Below are 24254 nucleotides of genomic sequence, written 5' to 3'. Positions count from 1 at the left end.
CCCAGATTCGCAGAAGACGACGCGACCTCTACGGCGGCGCTCGACCTCCATCGGAAGAGAAGGCCGCGCTGGAGGCGCCCAGATTCGCAGAAGACGACACGACCTCTACGGCGGCGCTCGATCTCCATCGGAGGAGAAGGCCGCGCTGGAGGCGCCCAGACTCGCAGAAGACGGATCCAGGCGCCCCCGTCGAGCTGGTGCTGCACGGTGGTGAAGGAAGGAAGCAGCCGGAGGTTGGGGGCGTCGAGGTTCGCGCGGCTCCCGCCCTTTCTCCGCAGCGGTGATGGAGGTGGCCGGCGCGGCTTGCAGCGGCGGCGGGAAGCGGACAGCCCTGCGCGCACCCGGCGGCGGCGCGGCCACGAGGCCCCGCCGCTCGGCCTCCCACCCGCTGGTCCGCTCCGGAGGCTGGCCTTGAGGTCCTCGTGCGCCGCGCAGAGGTGCGGAACGCCGCTCCTTCTCGCGAGCTTGGCGTTGAGGTCGTCGGTCATGTCTATGGAGGCGGAGAGCGCGTGGTCCTTGGCGGCGAGCTCGAACGACTGCCTCTCGGCCTCGGCCTTGGCGTCACCCCCTGCCTACGCGTGCTCGCGTGGCGGCGTCCCAATGCGTGCGCGGCAACGGCGGCGGCGGCCTCACTGCGGCCGCGTGCTCGCGTGGAGGCGGCGTCCCGATGCGTGCGCGGCGACGGCGGCGGCCTCCCCTGCGGCCGCGTGCTCACGTGAAGGAAGCGTCCCGATGCGGATGCGGCGACGACGGCGACCTCTCCAGCTCGGTGCTCCTCAATTTTTCGCCGCTGGATCGGTGTTTCCATCGTGGTTAGGAGAGAGAGACAGAAATGTGTGGCCTGGAGAGAGATGCGGAGAGGATAAGGCGCAGCGGTTAAAAAGGGGACGTGCGATTTTTTTATCGGGGTGACACACTTTTCCTAATAAACAGCTAGCTGTTTTGCAATTAGCAAACAGCTACTTTTTCTGCCATACGATTGACTCACGAATCTTAGCGCAACTCTGATTTCGCTTCCCTCATGTTTTCCCATAGTGCCCTGGTGTCCTTTTTTTTTAATTCTTTATTCCTTTTCTGTCTGATTCCCGTGAGGGCCTGACCGTTCTGTATCATTTCTCTCTTTCTTTTTTCTCTTCGGTCCTCCTGAGAGCAAGCGGAACCATGGCGGAGAAATTCGCACGTCCTGCTCGGGCGTCGGCGGGTGTGGGGCCGCCGCGTCTTGCTCGGCCGACGGCAGAGGAAGCAATTGGTGTTGGGACACCTCGTCTCCCTAGGCTGTGGATTGGACGGTGACTCCAAATCTGCTGCTAGCGTCGATGGGGAAATTTCCAGCTCATGTTCATCTCCGTCCATCGGGGAAGAGGTTTTCGTTTCGCGAGCGCAGAAGGCATGTGCACCGGCGCAGATATGGGTATCTTCTATCACCCCTACTTGTCTTCTGTGTTTGTTCTTGTCATCGAGTATGCAGAGATGGGTATTTTTGCCATTGTATTGGACCCGTAGGACATGTTTTGTTCACGATTCATATGCTGGGTCCTGCTAGATGCCATTCTGTCGCTGGTGTTGGAGTCACCTCACATATTGTAATTTGATTATGCGGAGATTGCTGTAGTGCTCAATTTTGTTGGTCTCTAGGCAGTCAATGATGTTGTGCTCACTTTGTTTTCTGAAGCTTTTTTTGCTGAAGGTGGGTGATGTTTGATTTTGTAAGTATCTAGTTATGTGTAAGGGTAGTGATCCTAGTGTTGTATTAGGGGTTTGTTCCAAATGGGTTGGTTCAGTTTCATGGTGATATCTGTGATTTCTATGATTTTAATTGCCGTGTGAAAAGAATGCATTGTAAAATATTTTTGTGCGTGAACTGCTCGAATCGATAAGGGTTCACTATGATTTTAGTTTTTCCTCTTTCGTCCCCACCTATTTTTTATTGTGTCCACATCTCACTCTCCAGCATGTGTTTTAACAGCTCGAAGAGGTGATGATATAGGCACATGTATAGCTTGAATTGACAATGTATAGTTTGATTTTAGTACCAGTTCATCATTCCTACCTTTTGTCTTCGTGTGTCCAGCAATGTCGTGTTTGATTATTTGTTTTCCTTTTTGAAATAGCTCGATATTGATGATGATTTTGCATGGAGTTCAGGCTCTGATTTGATTGTGGTTCATAGTTAGTTTGGCTCTACAAAAAACATGATGTACAATATAAACTACAGGGAGATGCACGGAGTTCTATTTCAGAATAGAAGCCAAATGTTCTATTTTGAACAGTACGTCCAATAATAATGGTTCATTCACCCCTGTAATCTAAGTGTCAATATTTATTGCCTGCAACAAAATAAAAGATTTTCATGCATTAGATTCAGAGATTTTCATGCATTAGATTTTCATTTTGCATTTCCAGGGTATCACTTTTCTCCGTCCGTCAGTTATCAGTTAGTTGCCTAGAGTTTCTCATTTACTTCATTTCTCTGAGTTCTTTAGTTTATCATTTACTTCATTTCTCTGAGTTTTTTAGTTTATCATTTACTTCATTTCTCTGGAATCCCTTAGTTTGCATTATTATTTTTCTCATGTCATTATCTCTCAGTATCTAAGTACTTATTTCTTGAGTTCTTTTCATTTTCATTAAAATTTCAATTTCTCAGGTTGCCTTCCCATCATTGCCTCAATCTCTCAGTTTTGAGCTTGAGGTTTATTTCAAAGTTTCAGCTACTAATTTCTCAGTCTTGAGTTCTTCGGTTCCGTTAGTTCAACCTTAGTTCTTCAGTGTACATATTCCTCAGTTTACGTATTCTTAGTTCGACCTTAGTTCTTCAGTGTACATATTCTTCAGTTTACGTGTTCTTCAGTTCCATTAGTTCGAACTTAGTTTGAACTTAGTTCTTAGTTCTTCAGTTCTTTGTCTTTCTCTAAATTTTCATTTTATATAATGGCCTTAGTATTCATCATTTGCAGTCTCTCAGTTTCTCAGCATTTCAGCATGTTATTTTTGATTCTTCAGTCACTAAATTTTTGTCCACACTCAGTCTTATGTGTCTCATTCTTCATTCATGCTCTTCATCATTTATCAGTTAATCTTGAAATTTATTGTTCCTCATTTTCTCGTTAACCCTGAAATTGTAGTTCATTTCTTCAGTATTCAATCTTCAGTATTATTCAGTTTTGCATGTCTAGTCGCGCCAAGTTTCGTGCTCATGTAAACTAAGTTTTGCAGGCTGGACTGTTCAGTTTGTAGAGTAGTGTCATTCAGTTTGGAAAAATAAGGCAAGCAGCCCGAGAAATGTTTGCAGCTTGCTCGTTGTGTTTGTTTTCTTGTAGAATAGGATGTCAATGTGATCATGTTGTGGGATGGCATGAGACAACAGGATCATGGTGGCAGTAGTGCGACATATGATGGAATTTTTTATGGTAGTGTCCACTAACTCAGGCAATGCCTGTTGAATGGGTAGTTTTGTGTTTAAGTCTGTAATATCACTGCTTATTTATTCAGTTCAGTCTTGCTTTGCATTTCTCAAATCTGTCAATTAATTTTGTTGTTGCCCTTACTCTTTCAGTTTGCATTACTTTCAGTATGTCTCTCAACGATTTTCTTTGTTTCTACCTGCAGGCTAGTGTTTTGTGTGCTCACTAGTATATCTGCATCTCCGCGGTGGCAATGCCGCGTGGGGCGCCGGCGTCGATGGAGCCTTCTGATATGAAAGGCGGTGGAGGAGCTGCTCAACACATACTTGGCGGTTTGGGCTATGGTAACACCATGAACTGAGCTAGTACTACAAGAGTAAGGATTTACACCCATCATTACCATTCTTTTTCTTCCTTCTACTCTTCATTGCTCTCACTAGAAGGGGATCGATCAATGCAAGTTGTCTGTTGTTTATTTGTTCATGATGTACAAGCAACATGGAAGAATCCATCGTCCTTAGTCTAGTCCTGCTAGCAGTTCCTTAATTCTGTAGTTTTCAGGGAGTAATTTAAGTGTTTTTGTGATGCAGGGAAGTTGAGCTTAACCAAGAGTGCATCAAAGTTAGGTTCTAATACAGGTGTGCTGCCCTAGAACGAAAAAATCTTAGGATCCTAAAGGTAGCTATGAGAATTCACAATGAATAGTGGAGCTACAAGATGCACGTGCTGGGCTTTTGCGGATCTGAGTCTTTTACTGTTTATGGGCTTTCTTCTGTAATGGACTTTTTTAAACTCAACATGTTCTAAAAGCAGAAATCCATGAAACGCAAACACTATATAATGGGCTTTTTTAAACTCAACATGTTCTGAAAGCAGAAATCCATGAAACGCAAACACATGCCCCGTACCTAATGTGTCTGTTTTGCCAAACTAAAACAGATAGTTTTTTTATTAACTGAGCTCTACAGATGTCATCATTTGATTGGTCCTAAAAAAGTGTCTGTTTACGAATTGGAAAACAGCTAGCTGTTGTTTAGACACCGTTAGACACGTGTCAGTCTCTGGCCGCGTGCTCACGTACCCATGTGATCATCGGGCTTCATCTGATTTGTCAATTGCCCAACTGTAATTTGTTCACCCAACATGCTATTTATCTTATGGGAGAGACACCGCTAGTGAACTGTGGACCCCGGTCCATTCTTTACATCTGAAATACAATCTACTGCAATTGTTCTTTACTGTTCTTCGCAAACAAACATCATCTTCCACACTATACATCTAATCCTTTGTTACAGCAAGCCGGTGAGATTGACAACCTCATTGTCACGTTGGGGCAAAGTACTTTGATTGTGTTGTGCAGGTTCCACGTTGGCGGCGGAATCTCTGGTGTTGCGTCGCACTACACTTCGCCGCCATCAACCTTCAACGTGCTTCTTGGCTCCTACTGGTTCGATAAACCTTGGTTTCTTACTGAGGGAAAACTTGCTACTGTACGCATCACACCTCCTCTTGGGGTTCCCAACGGACGTGTGTTAACTGCACGCATCAGCCACCTAAACTAAGTTAACCCATGTCGAGAGTCCGACCGAATATCTGAAATGGACCCAGTTGTTTCCGACTCTGTGCTAGGTGGCATCAGAGATCACACATGGGAGATGACCCACTTTGCAGTGCACCAAAGACCTATGTGTGCGTGCAAGATAAAACAGACGAGGGTTACAAGGCACACAAGAACCAAAGGGAAACACCCCAAATCTAGTTGCTGCTCTGGACGAGGTTGTAGATTTCGACAGTGATCGAGAGGGGGCATTATACCCCACATATGGTTAGAGGGCTCAGTTTCAGAACTGATAGCAAGAACTTAGGCTTTAAAGGACACAAGTGAGCCATCACAATACAAGCAGCTGACCCACCAATGCCTCTGCTGAGAGAGAGTAAAAGGTTGTTGACATTTAAAGTAAACCATGATTCTCTCAAACAAATTATATCCATAATTGGAGCATAGACAACTTCCCAACATTATTTGATGAAGATAATACAAGTCGAACAGACTAAGCATGCACTATGACTCTCAAAGCCAACACGAAACCCACACAACATGTAAATAGTTACGAGGTGAATGCCATTTGGGTTGTTAGGGTAAACATGTGGATATGACACGTGACTCGAACAAAGCATCATGAGGCAAAACTGCAAAAACAATAAGAAGCAGGGAAAGGTGCTCGCATGTCAAATCAGAAGTAGTAGCAAAGGCACAATCCTCCAGAGTGGTGTAGTCATACTCCTGCTCGTACTCCTCAGAGCATGTGTGTACTCGAGAAGAAACAAACACAGCCAAGAAAGTAGACAAACATAAACATGAGATATGCGCAATCAAGTATGATGCATGGCAGAGGGTCCGTAGGAGCGTCGACGACAACCTACGACCTTCCCGTGCTCTGAATCCTCGGCCGAGTGCTCCGCCCGCTGGTCTGCTTCTCGTTCTCTGCCTGCTGGACGACCAGATACAAGCTGCAACGAGGCTGCGAAGCTCCCGGATCTGTTGTCTAGGTAGGACCTGAAACACAAGTTACTACTGTTACTCATTTAGTCTGGCTGTCTGGGCAACCTCATGCTGGGGTTATTGTTTTTTCGGTGAATTCCTAACTGGTGAAGTGATTAGAAAGTTTTGCTAACGTGATGCATCATGCATGAATGTGACTTACCGAATTTATGCAGGATGTATGTTGAGAAAATGTTCAAGGAAATGATTATTAGGCATCAAATTTAAGGGCAATCCTGCGTGGTCAGTCTCATTTATATCCATCTGTTTCTTTTGGATACTCTTTATGAACTACATCTTCTGATCTTATAAGTCTTCTTGATTTACAGGCTGATACACACAGTCGGAAACATTCAGATACTGCAAGGAAGCTTTGACTAAGAAGAGAGACGAGCCTATGCATCACATAACATCTTTTTTTAAACAAAGTACAAGATATTGACCCATAGCTTTTCTCTGATGTTTGTTGAACGTAAAAAGTTTGGCATCTGAGAAAGTAAGCTCTCTAATTTTAGGAACCAAATAACTTCTTATCTCTACCATGGCACCATGACGTTGTCTTTTCTTGCGGGGAACAATTGTAGTTATTTTTGTAAGGCGTGGTGAATAAATGAGGAAAATACAACAATGTGTGATTTAATGGTATGCCAATAAAAATAAATATACATGGGACTTACTTGCTATGTTAAATGTTATGGGTAGTGATACTACACTTATTATGTATAACTGATAATGGCCTAAGGTAGAAGAGCACTTGCACACTTTGAGGACACTATTTCAAGGGACATTATAATGCATGTAAGCTCATTTTTAGGGGTCTACGAACTTATCAGATCTGCATGATTGGGTTATTTAATGTAATTTCTTGACTCGGTGAACGGTTGCCTAGATCCACTCCCTTTCAAATTCTTAACTTCAGAATGTTTTCTTCCTTTTCAGGTTTGTACTTATTTCAAAATTTATGCATTTCTGATCTGCTGAGTTATGTAGTGCAACAACTCTTCTCACGTGTGCATATTTCTTTCTATTCCCTTTGTTAGTGACAAAAAAAATCCAATTTATCGTTTGTGAATGCAACACAGGGCACTATGTTATTTTGTATTGTTATGATTTTTGTGCTAACAGTAGATAGTCAATTGTAGCCTTGATCAAGTCTCAGTTAATCTTTTCTTTCTAAGATCTCCTATATGAGTTGTGTTGCACAGTTGGCAAAACGGACTAGCAATTTGAGCAAATGAAGGAGGGCTTAGCTTTTAGGCTGAGCACCTCAGCCGCATCATGCATAAAGTCAGCACATGCAAAAGTAACATATATAAGCTGGTGTTGTAGAAATGCCCGACCCTTATCACTACCACGTGTTGTAAGTAGATTTAAGCATTTACGTGTAGAGCAGGTCAGACAGTTATGTACTCAGGTCAGTACTTGTAACTGAAAATCAGTTTCTGTGATTTTTGCTGATTATTCTTGACCTAAATATTTCTAATTCTTATGGTTTCATTTTCAGATACATATGTGCTCATATTTGACAATGGCTACGTTTCTTGCATATTTCTCCGATGATTGTTTATCATTGTCATTAGACTTCTGTTGTCTCGGTGTTGCGCTTTGTATTGACATTCAGTTAGATCTATCAACTTAACCATAATTGTCTTCCAAAAAAAACACTACTTTGTACATTGTTCTTCTCGTGTGCAAGTACGTCAATACTATACACGTATGTTCGCAATTAGCTTACAAAATATTAATGTCTAATACTTCTCCCGCAGAAATTGAGGATTCAAGTCACTATTGTATCATCTACCAACCATAAGATCCAACATGCTAGGACGTGAACTATACCAGTGAATCTTGGTATCTTCCATTGTATCGTGTGATGATTGTTCATTTGATTTCAGTAAAAACTTTAATTTAAAATTTGAGCTCTTTTGCTTGAGTTTTTGAAAGTTAGTACTGATTCCCTTTTTTTTCTTCTGCAAACGGTGTGCTCTTATAGAAAGGAAATTCCCTATTCTCACCGAGAGGCATTTCATCTGTTTTGTTGATTGACGATGGTTGACTCACGGGCGCGGCAACGCCCGCATCCATGGTCTAGTTTGACAGATTAGGCAAGCCCATCATTGCGCAACGCAGGGATTGCAAGTATCCAAAAAGAATAGAAGTCACAAGCTACTAGGAGAAGGGCTGCAATAATTTGAATCCAAACCAATTCACCAAAGATATTCTTTACAAGCAGACTCATACAATAGTACCAAACAAGTTACATGAATAATGTGTTGCAAACTTGCAATTAATCAGGTTACCACACACAAACAAGAGGAGCAAATCACAGTTCTCCCCCGTGCCGTTAGGCACACGCCACAGGCTCTCCCACAACAGCTCTTCACAGCTGACCCAACCATTATCGAGTTGAAATACATGACCAAGTCGCCAAAAGGAAGCGGCTTCGTCGATGGCCTCGCATTGGACAGTTCACAACAGTCTTGCTATTGCTTACTGTGCACGAGTCCTGCTGTTTTCTGCGGCCCTCACCTGGAGGAAGTATGGATGTGCCTGAAATACAGATTCCAAACCAGAACAGGAAACATTTTGTCATTACTCCAAACATATGTGGGTTAAGAACTTAAGATACTGTCGCACAACAGGATGATTAGTAATTAAATGCTCGAACAAAAATATCATTCAGAAACAAGGGACTGCAGATGAGTAAGACAGTAGATTTGTACGATCAAATAGATATTCAACACAAATAACTGGAAGCTATAGAACAACAAGGTGAAAACATTGAGACATACCATAGCTTCACGTGCAGTTAGCCTATCCTGGTGATCATAGCGCAGAAGCTTGTCAAGGAAATCTATGGCCTAAAATGGAGAAAAAACCTTGTTAAGAAACCAGGAACAGGTAAATGTTAGCGACGTATACTTTAGATCCATGTATCAATGACAACCTCAGGGGATACAAGATGCTGGTTGTCCGCATTAATAAACTTTGACCAGGGTTTCCTGCTGTGCCTGCAGGTGAAATAAAACACACAAACTGTCATTCACATGAAAATTAGAGATCTTGCAGCAGAAAGTCTGGTGGCCGATATACCTTCCAACAAGGGCTTCAAGCTGAGGGTCAAGCTCAATTCGGTACTTGTTCAAGTAAGCATTTAGCCCATCTGTTCCAAGTACCTGCGAATACAGAGGTGTGACCAGAATTTAGTGCTCATGCTTTTAAAGCTGAAATGGTACTTCTAATGAAACAGGATACCTGGTAAAGCCAGGCTAGTAATTACACGTCCGCATGAATACAATGTAATATAATTAATTTTACAAGAGAACAAGTTCATGAAACCTAAATAGTCAGATCTGTTAATCGGTCACTCAGGTAGCTAATAGCAAATGAGATATGGCAATTGCAAGCAATATCAAATGCCACCAACGAATCTACAGAACACAGTATGTGGGAATACGAGGAACAAACTGAATACCTTTGCAATCTTAACAAGTTGATCATGGTTATCATGGCCATAGAAAAATGGCTCCTTGCGGAATATCTGCAATCAACAATTTTTTTTAACAAATAAGCACCATTTGTATTTGAAACAATTTGAGACACAAAAACGAAGCTATTAATAATATTAAACTGTACTATCACGGTGTTCATACCATTCCTGCAAACATGCAGCCAAGACTCCACATGTCCAAAGAGTAATCATAGTCTTGTAAGTCAACAAGAAGCTCAGGTCCTTTGAAGTACCTGAATCCCAGAGAAAAAAGGAAATGCCAGCAAATATTTTGAGAATGAGCATAGAAGGGGGGTGACAGATGCATCAAGGAAACATGTGGATGTGGGATGTGTAAAAAGGGATTAAAAAATATGAAAGAATTTGGAATATGCAAGCTATAGATGGCACATCAACTGAAGTACTAAGAAAAGTATATTTAATAAAGTAATCTTATATGTATAACAGGATGTATGCTATGAAGTTGAGATTTGTACTGATGAAAAAACAAATACTCCCTCCATTCCATAATGCTTGTCGCCGATTTGGATGTATCTAGACACAGTTTGTGCATAAATACGTCTGAATCTGCAACAAGAATTATGGAACGAAGGTAGTACAGAAAGAATAATCTTTCCACGTAGAAAGTGGATTTCAAATAAAGTAAATTTCCGTCTGTCTATTGCTTCACAAGTGACCAGAAGATCAACAACAAATTCTTTAAAGTCCACAAGCAATAAGGTCACTACTGCTATTAAGTACTCCGTATTAACTAGTTGGTCTAAGATGATTAAAGAGCGAGCACGTATTTCCCTACCTTGATGCAACACGGACATTATATTCCTTGCCAGGATGGTAGAATTCAGCAAGGCCCCAGTCTATTAGACGGAGTTTCCGGAGCTCATGATCTATCATAACATTGTGGGGCTTCACATCTCGGTGCATAATGCCTTGTGAATGGCAGTAATCCAGAGCCTGCACTCGTAAATGAAAACAGTTTGATAAATCACGACTAGAATAACAATAACTAAAGCTCTGCAACCAAATCAAGATAAACGTAGTTTGCCCCTCAAGAGGGAAAAGTAGTGACTTGGCGTGGTTGCTTGTTACAGCAAAGGAAGAATTCTTCTTTTCCTCACTAGCACAAATACCTTTCCCCAAGCGCAAGAAAGTGTCCCAAGAAATAGTCTAACCAGATGTCGGAACTTGGAACTAGACAGGATGTATGTATTTAAAAATTTAGGTTTTATATTTAGTAATTTTGTTTGGAAAACAACATCAACAGAAAGTTGAGAAAAAATTGATACCTTAAGCAACTCATAGATATAGTAGCGGATGTCATAATCTGTCAATGTCGGATACAGCACTTTGAAATCTGTGTTGTTAATATATTCAAAGATCAAGCTTGGTGTTTTTGAATGCTGATCTCTGACAATATCAAGCAGCTTCACGATATTTGGACCTCCACAGAGATTCTGAAGTATTTTGATCTCTCTTTTGATCTGCATAAGCATGAGAAACATAAGCTAAAATCTTAGAGAACATGTGGCCATTTAAGTCGCAGATGGATTACCTTCTTTTTCTTGACAGGCTTCAGGATTTTAATAACACATTTCTCATTATTGTTAACATTGATTCCCTCAAAGACTTCACTGTATTTGCCTCTTCCAACTTTCCGGACAACTTCGTAGTCATCCTGCTCACTGATTGAAAAGAAACATAATACTCGTTAGAACCCATGGGTGGATATACTAATATATCCGGACATTGTGTAAGTTGCCACAGACATATCTTTTAGATGGACTGGAATGATTAATAACCACACATTCAAAACAAAAAGTAGCAAAAATGATAACAGCAGTATGCCAGTACCCTTGTGTGGACAGATACTAAAATCAGTTAAACTACTTCAGGCACAGGTTTTTCTTTCCTGTCTGGAAGATGGAGAGCGAATAGAGAACGACTATTAGATTTCTGAAAACATCTCATGTCACTTGTACGGACATGCAAAACAAAGGGAGGCCAAAGCAACGAGCTTCTACAAATTAATGCTTCGTGCTTTCAGTCCTCTCATTTTTCATCTATATAAGAATGCGAAAGCAAGAAAATCCCATGCCAAACTCAAAGAAAATAAGGCAAATGCCTGGATCCTAATGATAAGTTATGCAACAAAGCTTTATGGTCATCTGAGTATTTAAAATATAGTTACAAATAATTAAGTTTAGTGCACATATCTACTATCACGAACCAAGGTTCCAGTAGCGTACATACTTGTTGAGCCTGATTTAAAGCATCTGACTAATCAGTAATAGGGGATCAAAAGGAAGAGACCAGTAAGTTTTGTCCAGTGTAGGCCTTATATTATCTGGCGAACTGGCAATATAACACTAAATAACCAGTCCAGCATAAATGAAAAACTGCAAAACTAATAAAAGAACATGCTTTTGCACAGAAGAAAAGACAAACTGCAGTAACAACTGTGAGAATCAACACAATTAGAACATATAGAGGTCATGAGTATTGCATCTGGGACACGGGCATGGGTGTCCAATTCAACAAAATATTTTGGCCATGGAGAATGTTGCTCGTAAATGGGCACATCTGACAGTCGTATTTGGGTGCCTAATTTGGCAAAAGTTATTGACAGTTCTCTTAAGATGAAGAGAACTATTAATGGTTCCAAATAAACCGTGAGGGTGCACCATGGACGCATAATTCCTAAATAAAAGTATCACAAAACAGTTGGATCGGTTTAGTGACTAGTGAAGTCGGATACTGCAAGAAAGCAATCAAGCAACTGCCGGAATCATCTGAGCAATCACATCTGGCATCTCAAATTCTCAATCTACGACACACGGAGCTCTCTCAAACCGCACGGCACAATCAAGCTGGCATCAGACAAGACCTCCCAAGGCCGCATCTAGAATTTGAACAGAACACTAGACGTATCCTGCCCCTGAATCTTATCGCGACGAGGCGACCGACGAAAAGGAAGCAGATTCGCCACGGGAACGAAGGAATACGAAAAAGAAAGAAGTTGAGGGCTAGGGCGAGGTGTAGCTACTGGCGGATTCGACTCACCCCCACTGTACGGCGAGGGCCTCGTAGTCCCAGTACTCCTTGGGGCGCACCACGTTGACGTCGGCGTAGACCTTGGCCTTTGACATGGCTGAAGCCGATCCGGATCCCGCGGGCGGGCGGGCGACGGATCAGGCAGAGGGCGGCCGCTGGAAGGCGGGGCAGGGATTCCCTGGCGGCGCGTCCGTCAGGCGGACGTCGCCGGCGGCGAGGTGGTGTTAGGGTTTGGACAAGTACGATTGGTTTTCCTTGGAAACAAGTGTTTTTGAGGATATAGTTGTTGGGGGATGGTTGAGGGCGTGGGAAGTGCTGGTCAGTGTGACTGACATGTGGGCCAGTCAGGCGGTGGGGAAAGCTCCCGTGCTGGGACCCAGCTGACAGGTGCGTCCAGGCTATTGTGGGACCCAACAGGCAGCGAGATAAATAAATCCTTCCTTTTTGAGTAAGATAAAAAAACGAATCCTTGTGAGACATAGTTTTGGGTCTTTTGCCGGATTCTCAAACACGTTGGAATAGGAAAAGGGTGTGAAAAAATCTCAATTGATAATTCTTATTCAGTTGATATCATGGAATTTTAGTTACAATCTATGTTGTCAACTTGTAACTCACCAATAGTACGAATCACAAAGCAAACCTAATAATTCAGATCTATTTTTTCTAGCGAACAGAGTCCGTCCAGCCAAGTGAAAAATTAAGAGAGGTGGGATCGGACAAATGATTTAATCCCAGTTTCAACCTAACTTGTAACTTAAATGCATGAATTATGATATAAATATAATTATGTAGGACTTGGTCAAGAACTAAGTTATGGGAACTAACAAAACCGATAGAAAAATAGGACTGGAGTGGCATGACCATAAAACTAGAACTGCGGGAATTTCAATGAAAATCTATTTGACATCATTGAAAGGATAGAGATGGTAACCTAAAGGGGGTGAATAGGTTCTACAAATTGTCTTTGATTTCTTTTGCAAGTTTAGTCTTTGCGAAATAGAAAGTGAGCATAATGCAAACTAAGTGAGGCAACCTATATGATGATACAAGATACTTCAAGCACGAAGGCTATCACACAAGTAAAAAACACAAGTAAAAAGATCGATTAGAAATAACCGAGGCACGCGGAGACCAAGATGTATTCCCGTGTTCCCTTCCTTGAGATGGGTTCCACGAATGACTTCCCAAACGCCCTGAAGGCTCACCTTCTTCTCCGGAGCATATCCCACGAAGGAATAGCTCGCTCACTCGCGGTAAACTTTAAAAGTAGTCTTGAAACCCTCACAAACTTATTCTTGGAGCAAATCCATAACATGAATGCTTCCGAGCGACCCTAGTCGCCTAGGGTTTCCACAAACCCAAGAGTAACAAGCTTTCTCGATGAACTCAAGGGGGAATGAGATCTGGCTTGGTGGAAACGTAGATTGGGACCTCTTCTTGCTTTCTACCAAAGGGATTTGGCTTTTGGTGGGTATAAAGAGAGATCCAAGGTTTTTGGTGTTTCAACAATGGTGTGTGTGTGAGAGAGAGAGAGCACAAGGATGTGAAATGAATGGTTGACCTAACCCTCTCAAGCTGGAAAAATTGGTATAAAGAGCCCAAGGAGAAAAAGAGCCGTTTGGAAAAAGTCCTGCGAGCCAAATCGGCAGCAAAATAGGCAGAGCCGGTTTCCCAGCCGAAACGGATCGGCGAGCAGACCGGCTAGCCGGAAATCCAGCCGAACCGGCTGCTTGGAACGAAATAGTTCCGATCGTGCCGGACCGTGCGCCAATTACAGACCGGCCCGCCGCAACGATTCCATATTAGCCGGAAAAGCTTACAATACTGCTTTGAATATTTTCGGTGGTAGAGACGGTTCAGCCGGAACCTGCGCCGGAACTCACCAGATTCTTTTGAAACGGCGATTTCTCCAAAAAACTAAACTTCTCTAGAAAGAGTGATGGAACAATATGATGGTAGGATGTGTATGTATAGCTCATGCAACATCCACAATGAGCTCATCGAGACCACCCCTCTTAATAGTGCGGTGTTTCCTATTGATTCAAGAATAAATCAATAGAGAAAAGAGCCAAAACATCATCGCTTCTTGTGGACATCAAATGGGGGTCTCACACCACCTTGCAATCTCACATGCGGACTAAACATGTGAATATACTTAGAGAAAACATTACTCCACACAATAGCTCCGGTGTCATTGTTAACCAAAATAATGGTTAAGGGTAAAATACCCTTACAATCTCCCTCTTTTTGGTTAACGATGAAAAACCGAGCTAGAGTCAAATAAAGATATTATGATGAGCTTAAAAAAATGTTTCCATAGAAGATATTAGACAAGCTCCCCCACAATGTATGCACTTGGAGAATTGGCGTTTGAATGCAAATTGCAACAATAGAGTGTATGAGAAGCTCCCCCGGTATCTTTAGGAAACAACATGGCATGGACAAGATAAAGTAAAGATATCTAAGCATATAGACGAGTCATAGCATAACATAGATAGATATCCAAGATTCACATAACATAATACAAACTTGTCCAACACACGAACATAAAGCAAATAGTTCGAATGAAATAGCAAATGGTAGCACAAGCCAATAAGAATGGAACAAAGAGCAAGGTTTGTGCATACGGAGAACTCCGGAGACCCCAGAAAAGAACCCATAATCCTAATAGACTCTACTCTTTCTCCCCCTTTGGCATCGAAACACCAAAAAGAGGACAAAAAGTAGACAATGTTAACGATCAAGCAAAGAAGGCGACGTAGTCGTGGTGCTGGGAACTCTCCTCGGAATCTTCTTCACCATCACCGGAGCCGGTGTGACTGCCACTGCCGGTACCACTTCCACTGGGAACACTGCGACGAGGACGGGGAGGAGCACCAGCTGAGCCAAAGGGAGGCAGACTGGACATATCAAACCCATGGAACATAGCATCATCAATCGCAGGCATCACAAAGGACTCATAGGGCACTGGATTCATCTCTGGCCCTAGCAGGATAATGGTCACATTCCGTTCATGAAGGAACTCATCCTGCCTCCTCCTAGTCTCTTGAGCCATCTCCAAGGCCCGGTAGTTCACATCATAGGAGCACTTGCACATCTGCCAATGGTTGGTGAAGAACTTGGCAGCCCCCTTCATTGACTTGGAAATGGCACCACGAGCACCACAACGAGAAGAAGAGGTACCCAAGGTATAGATAGGATCATACCCAGCCTTGGTCCTAGCTTCAGGGGCATCATCTCATGAACATCCAAATAATGGCCACAGAGTGCAAGAGAAAATGATTCCATACGCACTTTCTGACCTTTAGGAAGCTTATCAATAGGCACAACATGTGAGAGAAGACACTGAACAAACTGGCAGTAGTTGGGGGACATGCGCTTCTCCACAGACCTCTGCAACTAACAGAAGATGAAATCACAACCATTTATCTCCTTCAAATTCTCTGGACGACAATAGTACATCAAGTTGACATGGTAATGGCGACAACTAGCCTTGTCATCGGCCTTGCTCACATGATTCTCCCGGAATAGCTTGGCCAAGGTGTGGTAGTAGTAGTACATGCCAGCAAATCCGAGGAGGTAGCTGTTCAGGGTCAGGAGTATAGCAAAAAAGCAATCTTCTGGATGGACATGGGCTTCTAAGAGTGGAGCTTGAAACCACTAGCCCGTCCTTCATCATAACCAAGAGCATCACAGAAATCATCAAAAGTAGCAGAGAAATTATCCTTGCCAGTCATCCAAGTGATAGTGCGAGCAGGATCTGAGTGAAAGAACACAGTGGCATGGAACCGGCGAATGGCATCTGGAAGCAATACAAGATCGGTCTCAATGCACACAAGATCAAACACATTCGACCGCTTCAAAACTTTATCAATGTACCGAAAGTCAGTGTTGACGTGGAGATCCAAGGGGGCACGTTAAGGGCCTCTTTGTTTGGGCTTCTACCTGCTTTCCACAGAAAAAAGTAGGACAAACGAAACAAACGGGTTGGCTGAACGGTAGGCTTTTCCAAAAGCAGGTCCCCTTCCCACATAGTAGAAAAAGCACAAGTAAGAGGTGCTTCGCGAGCTTTTTTTCTAGCCTCCCGAACCGTTCTTTTCTTTGCCCATATCGTTTGCAGATATTACTATAAAACTGTCACCGCTGAGGCATCCATCACGTACGTATTTTCCCAGGTCTTTTATTTTCTTCCTGGGCTCGACCTGTTCTCTGCACGCACGAGAGATAGATAGGGTTCCGTGTGCGTCGCCTATCGCTGCAGGGCCTGCAGCTCCGGCCGCACCCAATCCCACCGGAGACCGGCACTAGCCGTCGTCCGCCCGTCCTACCTCTCCCATCTCCCTTCGACAGCCTTCCCATCCGGCCTCCTCTCCTCCCCGAGACTCCCGCTGGTGAGCCTTGTTTTTTGTCTCTCTTCCTCTCGCTTGATCTGCATGCAGTAATGCATGCACCAGGTTGTTGTGATGCTAGATGATTTGCTAATATGTTGTACCGAAGCAATTTTTTATTAGAGGCGTACTTTTACGTTGTGCTTAGAATCCATGACGGACCTACAGCGTACATGCGGCAGCGGCGGCATAGTCGCTAAATCCATGCAGCGTGCCTCCATATGCAAACGGAGCTAATGCATGCAACTGGTTGATTAGATCATGGACTAGTAAATGCATTCCTTTTAGCCACCAATCTACTTATATAGTACAATATTTGTCAAGATGTGTGCTAGCTATGGCCATGCACCATGACATGGTTAGTTATGATGATTAACATATGGGTTAGTTGGGCAGATAATTTAGTCAACTGGTAAGTACACTTAGATATTCAAGTGTATAATTAATTTATATGTGTTAAGTTGTACCTTTCTGTAATATTATTTTACATATTTTGCTGTTTATTTTAGTACAATCTGACTATTTTATAGTGTTGCTTGAATAATTGTCCCGCGGTTGAATAATTTAGAAATTTAAGTTCCCATATGCATGGGAAACAAAAATGTTGTATATATTGTTGTTTACTTCCCCTTTAATTTTGTAGTGTTTTTCCGTATAGTTTTTTAGTATCTTGCAATGGAGAAGGTTGTTTGGGATGCATACCACACTAGAGTTTTCTGTGACATATGTATGGATGAAGTCAACGCAAACAATAGGGATGGGGGTTGCTTGAGTAGAAAGGGGTACAAGAATCTCGGCGAAAAAATTACCGAGAAAATAGGAAAGTAATTCACGAAGAAGCAATTCAAGAACAAATGGGATGCTTTAAAGAAAGAGTATACGGGTTGGATGGAGTTGCAAAATGCAACCGGGCTAGGTTGGGATCCGGTGACAAAAAACTATGGACGCAGATGATGAGTGGTGGAAGATGCACCTAGTTGTAAGTTATATATTTATCACCTATCTTGTCTATTTGTGTATTTTGTTAAACTTTGAACTAATATATGTACTATGTTATTTTTGCAGTGTCGTCCTGAACATGCAAAGTTCATAAATGGGCCACCGGCCAACTTGGAACAAAAAATGTCATGTTCAAGAAGGCTCATGTCACCGGAGAATCAGCGGCCATTCCGGGACAAGAATTAGGAGAGGACAAGGATGGTCCAATATTGTTGGATGATGATGGTGAGGCAACGAAGAAAACAACCCAAGGGAAACACAAGGCTTGTGTTGGAGAGAAGGAAAAGGAGAGCCCCTTTTTTAAGGCGTACAACACTGCCTTGAGCAACATAGTTTCAAAGGTGGATGCTGGAAGTTCTAGCAACAAGGATGACTCTGTCCCAACTATGAAGGAATTTTTAGCGATGGTTCGAGAGTGTGGAGTCAGTGAAGGCACTGATCTCATGTTTACAGCGGCCAAGCTTGCCGTGAAAAGGGAGCATAGAGAGTTGTTCGTATCCTTTGAAACACCTGGAGGATGGTTTGATTATCTCGAGAGGACACATAATGAGTTAAACAAGTAGATGTGTCTTGTATTATATGCACTATTTATTTGTTATTGGAATTCTAGAACTTATGGACCATTTTGTGTGATATTTATTTGGAATATCTTGTAGACTATTTTGATCATTTTATAACTTATGGACCATTATGTGTCCGTTCTATTTTGAACATCTTGTAGACTATACATGAGTGTCGGTATTAGCATTTGGTGTATACTACTCTAGTATGTATGAGTTTTTGACTTGTCTAGTTTCAATTTTGTAGATGGATGGAGATGATAATGCACATGATGAAGAAATTGAAAGGATAATGCATATTCTTGGAGTGGCACATGATTTGGTTGTGTTGGGCTACTATGGTAATCTCTATTCTGAAAAGTATTTGAATAAGGCAGCTATGAGGATTCCACAACAAACTGGGCTTGAATGGGTGCATGAACAACTTGATGATAGAAAAAGAAGCTACAAAATGTTTAGAATGTATCCAGATGTGTTTGAACAACTGCACAACCTACTAGTTGCTAGCTATGGGTTAGAGTCAACAAGAGATATGGAATTAGTTGAATGTTTGGGTATGTTTCTATGGATGGTTGGAGGACCACAATCATTTCACCAAGTTGGGAACTGTTTCAGTCGGTCTCTTGAAACAATTCATAGGAAGTTCAACATGGTATTGAATTGTTTGTACAATTTGGGTAAAGATAACATAAAACCAGTGGATCGATATTTCACAAACGTGCATCCAAGAATTCAAGATCCTCGCTTTTGGCCTCATTTCAAAGGTGCCATTGGCGCCATAGATGGATCGCATATTCCAGTTGAAGTTCCTAAGGAAGAAGAAATTAACCACACCGGAAGACATGGCTAAACGTCAGAAAATCTTCTTGCGATATGTGACTTTGGTCTCAGATTCACGTTTGTAGTAGCTGGATGGCCTGGTTCGGCACATGATACACGCATACTGAACCACAACATTGTGAAGTATCCACAACAGTTTCCGACCCCTCCTGATGGTAATATTCTATCTTACTATATACATGAGTTACATATGTATTGTCGTATCGATGTCTCATATATTTATTTTCAGGTACATACTATCTTGTTGATTCTGGTTATCCAAATAGAAGGGGGTTCCTAGATCCTTACAAAAACAACAATATCATTTACCAGACTTTTGCCGAGAAGGACTACCAACAAAGAAGGAAGAAATTTTTAACTATACGCATGCTCAGATTTGAAATGCTATCGAGCGTAATTTTGGTATCTTGAAAAATAAGTGGCGCATGTTGAAGGGTATCCCTTCTTATGGGTTGGTTCCGCAGAAGAAAATTATCCTAGCTTGTATCGCGCTTCACAATTTCATTAGAGACTCTCACTTACGTGACAAGCAATTTGATCATTGCGACTCGGATGAGAATTACATCCCTAAGGTGCAAAGGCAATCAATAACGACTCCAGGTGATAGTGCTCCGGGTGGACAACACACAAGCAGCATGAACTCGACACGTGATGATATAGCCAACGCATTGTTCAATGCTAGAGCCACCTAGAACTATTTGTGCTAGCTAGGAAAATAATATTGATATGTACTTTGGATAAATCTATATTTGTAACGGATACGCCTTTTGGCTAAAAGTTCCTTCACGTATGCATGTCATGCTTCCATTTGTTATATATTACACCTAAATCAGTAATATCACAGGATCTCATGACTGTCAGGGTATTTCAGACCATTCCCCAGTTCACAGATTAACAGCCAGCTAAATTGCCAGAGACTAAAACTCAGAACATCAGCTTCTCCTGCACAGCAGCTTCCCCTGCACAGCAGTACAGCCAGCCCAAAAAAAGAGACCCTAAGATATTTCAGAACCACATAGAAGCCTATCTTCATATGGTATGCGTCATCATAGAAGTCATTCCACATATGAGCTTGATTCTTAGTCCAAAACAACTTGTCACGACCGGTGTAGGTCTTTTCTTCAAAGCGATATGGATTTTCCTGCCGTATGGGCCTCCAAAGACCAACAGGGATCTCAGCAGCATTCTCTCTAAGCACATCTTCCTTAGCAGGGCCAATGTTCTTGCTTTTATTTTTGCCCCCGTGATCTTGAGCTTAATTGCACCACTGCGGCTACCACCGGGTCCTCCTTGAGCACCTCTAGGAACACGACCGCTGGTGCGGCAACCAGGAGGCCTCTCAATCTTCTCAATCCGATGTCTCTTCTCCCCAATCACTAGATCATCACTATTGTACTCATCATCTGTGAAAAATCATATAGAGGGAAGCACAAGATAAGTGTACATGTCATAGCAAAGGAGTCCAAAGAATGGATGAGGTTTGAACAAGCGACGAGTTCGAATTTTTTTGGAGATAGTGATTTTCGGCGAGCAAACCGGTGGAGCCTGAAACCTCGTCGGAAATTTCCGGTTACAACAGCCGGCAGACCGGTTCCTGCGCCGGAACGTTCCGACAAGCAAACCTGCGAACTGGTTCACCAGCCGGAAAATTCCGGCGCCAGACCCTGCTGGCCGAAACCCCTGCTGGGAACACACATAGAAAAAAAATTGTGTGTAAAAATCTCAAAAACTTTTCAAAAACATGCTCAATACTTGTACAAAGCTACCATTAGGAAGGTGAAGACCAAGAAGTGAGGTGGTAGGTCTCCAAGACAACACACACAACCCTGACCCTAACCCTAGTGTAAGGGTATTTTACCCTTATCCATTATTTTGGTAACTATGACACCGTGCTAGAGTATTTGGACTAATACATGTCTACTAGATGATTCCCAGGTATTAGCCAAAAAGGTATAATGGTGTATCAATGGAGCAAGAAGGCAATGGGAGAGCCCCCACTTCGATGAAAAAGCAACAAGGGTATTTCAGAGCCTGGTCGGTCCCTGGCCCGGTCGAGGCCAGGCACCGGCCAGACCGATCGGCCCAGCCCCGTAGTGCCAACGGGTGGTGTCCGATGGGTTGGGCGCTGATCCGGTCAGGGCTCTTTCGACGGCCCGGTTTGGACCGGCCGATCCGTGAGTCGGTCGGACAGATGCTCGACCAAGCTGCCCGGCGCCAGCTTGGCGCTTGTGCCAACCGGGCATGGTCCAGTACGCGAAGGAGCTGCTCCGGTCAAGACCCGGTCCCAACTCCGGTTGAAACCGGCCGGTCCGGTTGCTGGCCCGGTCTGATCGGCCCGTGCGCCGGCCTGTCCGGCGCCAAATCTGGTCGATCGGGTTTCTCGAGGAATCTGATGATGGAGCAACAACCAGAATTCAAGTGACACTATAAATACTCCTTCTTCTATCTCTGAAGGGGTAGGCACTACACTACAAGTTGTTCTTGAGCTCTCTCTCTCATACTCCATTGCTAGAAACACCAAAAGCCACAGATCTCCTTCCTCCTCCACCCAAACTCAAATCCCTCCGGGGAAACGATAGAGGAGGACCCGATCTACTGTTCTACCAAGTCAAATCTCATTCCCCCTTGTATTCATCAAGAAGCTTGATCTCTAGGGTTCCTTGGCAACCCTAGGTGGGCAAGAGTGGTCCGGAAGCATTCGGGCTATGGATTTGCTCCTGACAAGATTGTGAAGGTTTGGAGGCTACCTCAAAGTCTACCACAGGTGAGTGAGGTATTCCTTCGTGGGATAGGCTCCGGAGAATAGGGTGAGCCTTCGTGGCGTGGGGAATCCTTCGTGGGACCTACACCCCTCCAAACGTGATGTACCTTCTTGCAAAGGAAGGGAACACGGGAATACATCCTCGTCTCCGTGTGCTATCGGTTATCTCTAACCGAACTCCTTACTTGTGATATAACTGCATGTGAGAGCCTTCGTGCTTGAGTTACCTGTATCCTCATATAGGTTGTTTCACCTAGTTTGCATTAGGCTCATATTTATATTCCGCAAAGCCTAATATTGCAAAGAAAAAATTAAAATCTGTAGAAACCTATTCACCCCCTCTAGGTTTACCATCTCGGAACTTTCAATTGGTATCAGAGCCTGGGCTCTTATTAAGGGCTTCGCAGCCTTAAGAGTGAGATGGAAAAACTATTCGAGGGTCTGGATGATGAATCTAACCTTTCGGTTAAAAAAATGAAATCCAGACTCTTGGCATATGATGCCGAGAAAAAGAAAAAGAAGAATGAACTACAAAGCCAAATGGCACAGATGACTGCCATGCTTATGAACTTGACCTCTAGTGGGACTTCGGTTCCTCCGGAAGGTTACCACCAAGTCAATCATGACTATCCCAAAAACACTTCACCCATGCCTCATATAAACCATAGTGGGAATGTTCCCCATTTTGATGGAACTCACTTTCCTTTTTGGAAATCCTCTATGGAATCTCATATTCGCAGCTGCAAGGTGGAGCTATGGGAAATCATTGTTGATGGATACCGGAAGACACAAGATCCCGCTCGGTTGACCTCCATCGAGTTCTACAACCGTCAACTCAACGCCTCCGCACGTGACAAGATTAGGAGTGGCATCAACTACAAGCTCCTTGATCAAGTCAACGACATTGACTCTGCTAAGGAGTTGTGGGATCGAATCATAGTACTCCAAGAGGGAACCGATTTGATCCAATCAGCTCTTTCTGAGTCCGCAAAGCAAGAGGCCACTATGTTCAGGATTCGAGAAGGAGAATCCGTGGCCGATGCCTATGCAAGGCTTGGTGCTCTTAGAGTGAAGGTCAAGGGTCTTGGATTTGAGAAGTACAATGACAGCTTTGAGATGAATGAAGCATTCATAAAGTTCAAGGTCATTTCCATGATTGCAGTCAAGCAAGAAGACACCAACCTTGCACTCAACTTGCAAATCATTACCAAGAGTGCCGATCTGAACTCTGATGATCTTGTCTCCTATGTGGCGGCCAATGATAGCATGGCCAAGTCAGGAAAAAGGCTCATGGCAATGAACCGTGTTGATGAAGCCTCACACAACCATGAGGCCTCACACAATCTTGCCCTCAAAGCTAGAGCCGACTATCGAAGAGAAGAAGTCTATGAAATTGAAGAGGATGAAGAGATGACTTCAACTAGTGACATTGCTACCGACTTTGCCTTCTTTGCCAAGAAGTACAAGGCAAAGTTTCCAATGCTTCTCAATGAGAAGAAGAAGAGAACCTGCTACAACTGTGATGAAGATAGCCACTTTGTAAGTGAGTGCCCTTATGAGAAAAGGGTAGACAAGCCAAAGTTCATCAAAGGGATCAAGCCAAGATTGAATCCAAACCCAATCAACGATCGATACAAGAAGAACAAGGGAAGAGCTTTTGTTGGGCCCGAGTACTTGTCCAATGAGGAAGAGGAAGATGACGAGAAGGAGGCCAAAGTGGTCGGTTTGGCTTTCTCCAAGCCCGGGTCACTCTTCACATACGACTACTCCAAGGATTACTCCACGGAGAATGATGTTGGTTCTTCCTTCATGGCAAGAACAACTCAAGATGATGACTCTGATGACTCTCCCTCCTCTACAATCATTGGCTCTTGTCTAATGGCAAGAGAAACCAAGGTAATGGAACCCCCACCCTCTCTATCTAGTGTTCTCGATGATGAAACTGAAAATCAAGAAGAATTAATTGTGCTTAAGGAACTTTACAATGTTAGATGCACCCTTTGTGGTGAAGCTCTTGTCAAGTTTGATTTCTTGATGGACTCCCTCGAGGAAAAGGATGAGTCCATTGAGGAATTAGAATATCATTTGAATGAAAAGGAACGGAGATTCAATCTCCTAAGACAAGAGCTAAAAACCGAAAGGTGCATATCTCAAGGCCTTAAGCAACAAATTGAAACTTATGAACTAGATAAAGTTAA

At 43.2% G+C, this 24254-nt stretch overlaps 1 protein-coding gene and 1 long non-coding RNA gene across 2 annotated transcripts; one reads left to right on the top strand and one right to left on the bottom strand.

Moving 5' to 3' along the window:
- The first annotated feature begins 1070 nt into the window (after positions 1–1070).
- Positions 1071–6629, top strand: LOC127334064 (uncharacterized). The gene is made up of 5 exons (XR_007871920.2): positions 1071–1411; positions 3610–3780; positions 3995–5954; positions 6123–6189; positions 6276–6629. It is a non-coding gene; the product is annotated as an uncharacterized lncRNA (long non-coding RNA).
- Positions 6630–8116: 1487 nt separating this feature from the next.
- Positions 8117–12785, bottom strand: LOC127334063 (casein kinase II subunit alpha-2). The gene is made up of 10 exons (XM_051360480.2): positions 12518–12785; positions 11010–11139; positions 10744–10938; positions 10254–10411; positions 9600–9690; positions 9422–9487; positions 9040–9122; positions 8894–8957; positions 8739–8807; positions 8117–8496 (listed from the first exon to the last, which is right to left on the bottom strand). Exons 1-10 carry the CDS (start codon positions 12601–12603, stop codon positions 8437–8439), a joined length of 1002 nt encoding a protein of 333 aa, XP_051216440.1. The 5' UTR covers positions 12604–12785; the 3' UTR covers positions 8117–8436.
- Positions 12786–24254: the final 11469 nt, after the last annotated feature.

The sequence above is a fragment of the Lolium perenne genome, chromosome 2, assembly GCF_019359855.2.
Source record: "Lolium perenne isolate Kyuss_39 chromosome 2, Kyuss_2.0, whole genome shotgun sequence".
Taxonomy (NCBI): Eukaryota; Viridiplantae; Streptophyta; class Magnoliopsida; order Poales; family Poaceae; genus Lolium; species Lolium perenne.
This window is presented reverse-complemented; position numbering and strand designations above follow the sequence as displayed.

Excerpts from the sequence above, each read along its gene's own strand:
- LOC127334063 (XM_051360480.2), bottom strand. The coding sequence starts at position 12,603 with ATGTCAAAGGCCAAGGTCTACGCCGACGTCAACGTGGTGCGCCCCAAG. Across the intron at positions 10,939-11,009 it reads AGCCTGTCAAGAAAAAGAAG|ATCAAAAGAGAGATCAAAAT; the intron begins GTAATCCATCTG and ends ATGCTTATGCAG. Across the intron at positions 8,808-8,893 it reads AGCATCTTGTATCCCCTGAG|GCCATAGATTTCCTTGACAA; the intron begins GTTGTCATTGAT and ends TCTCCATTTTAG.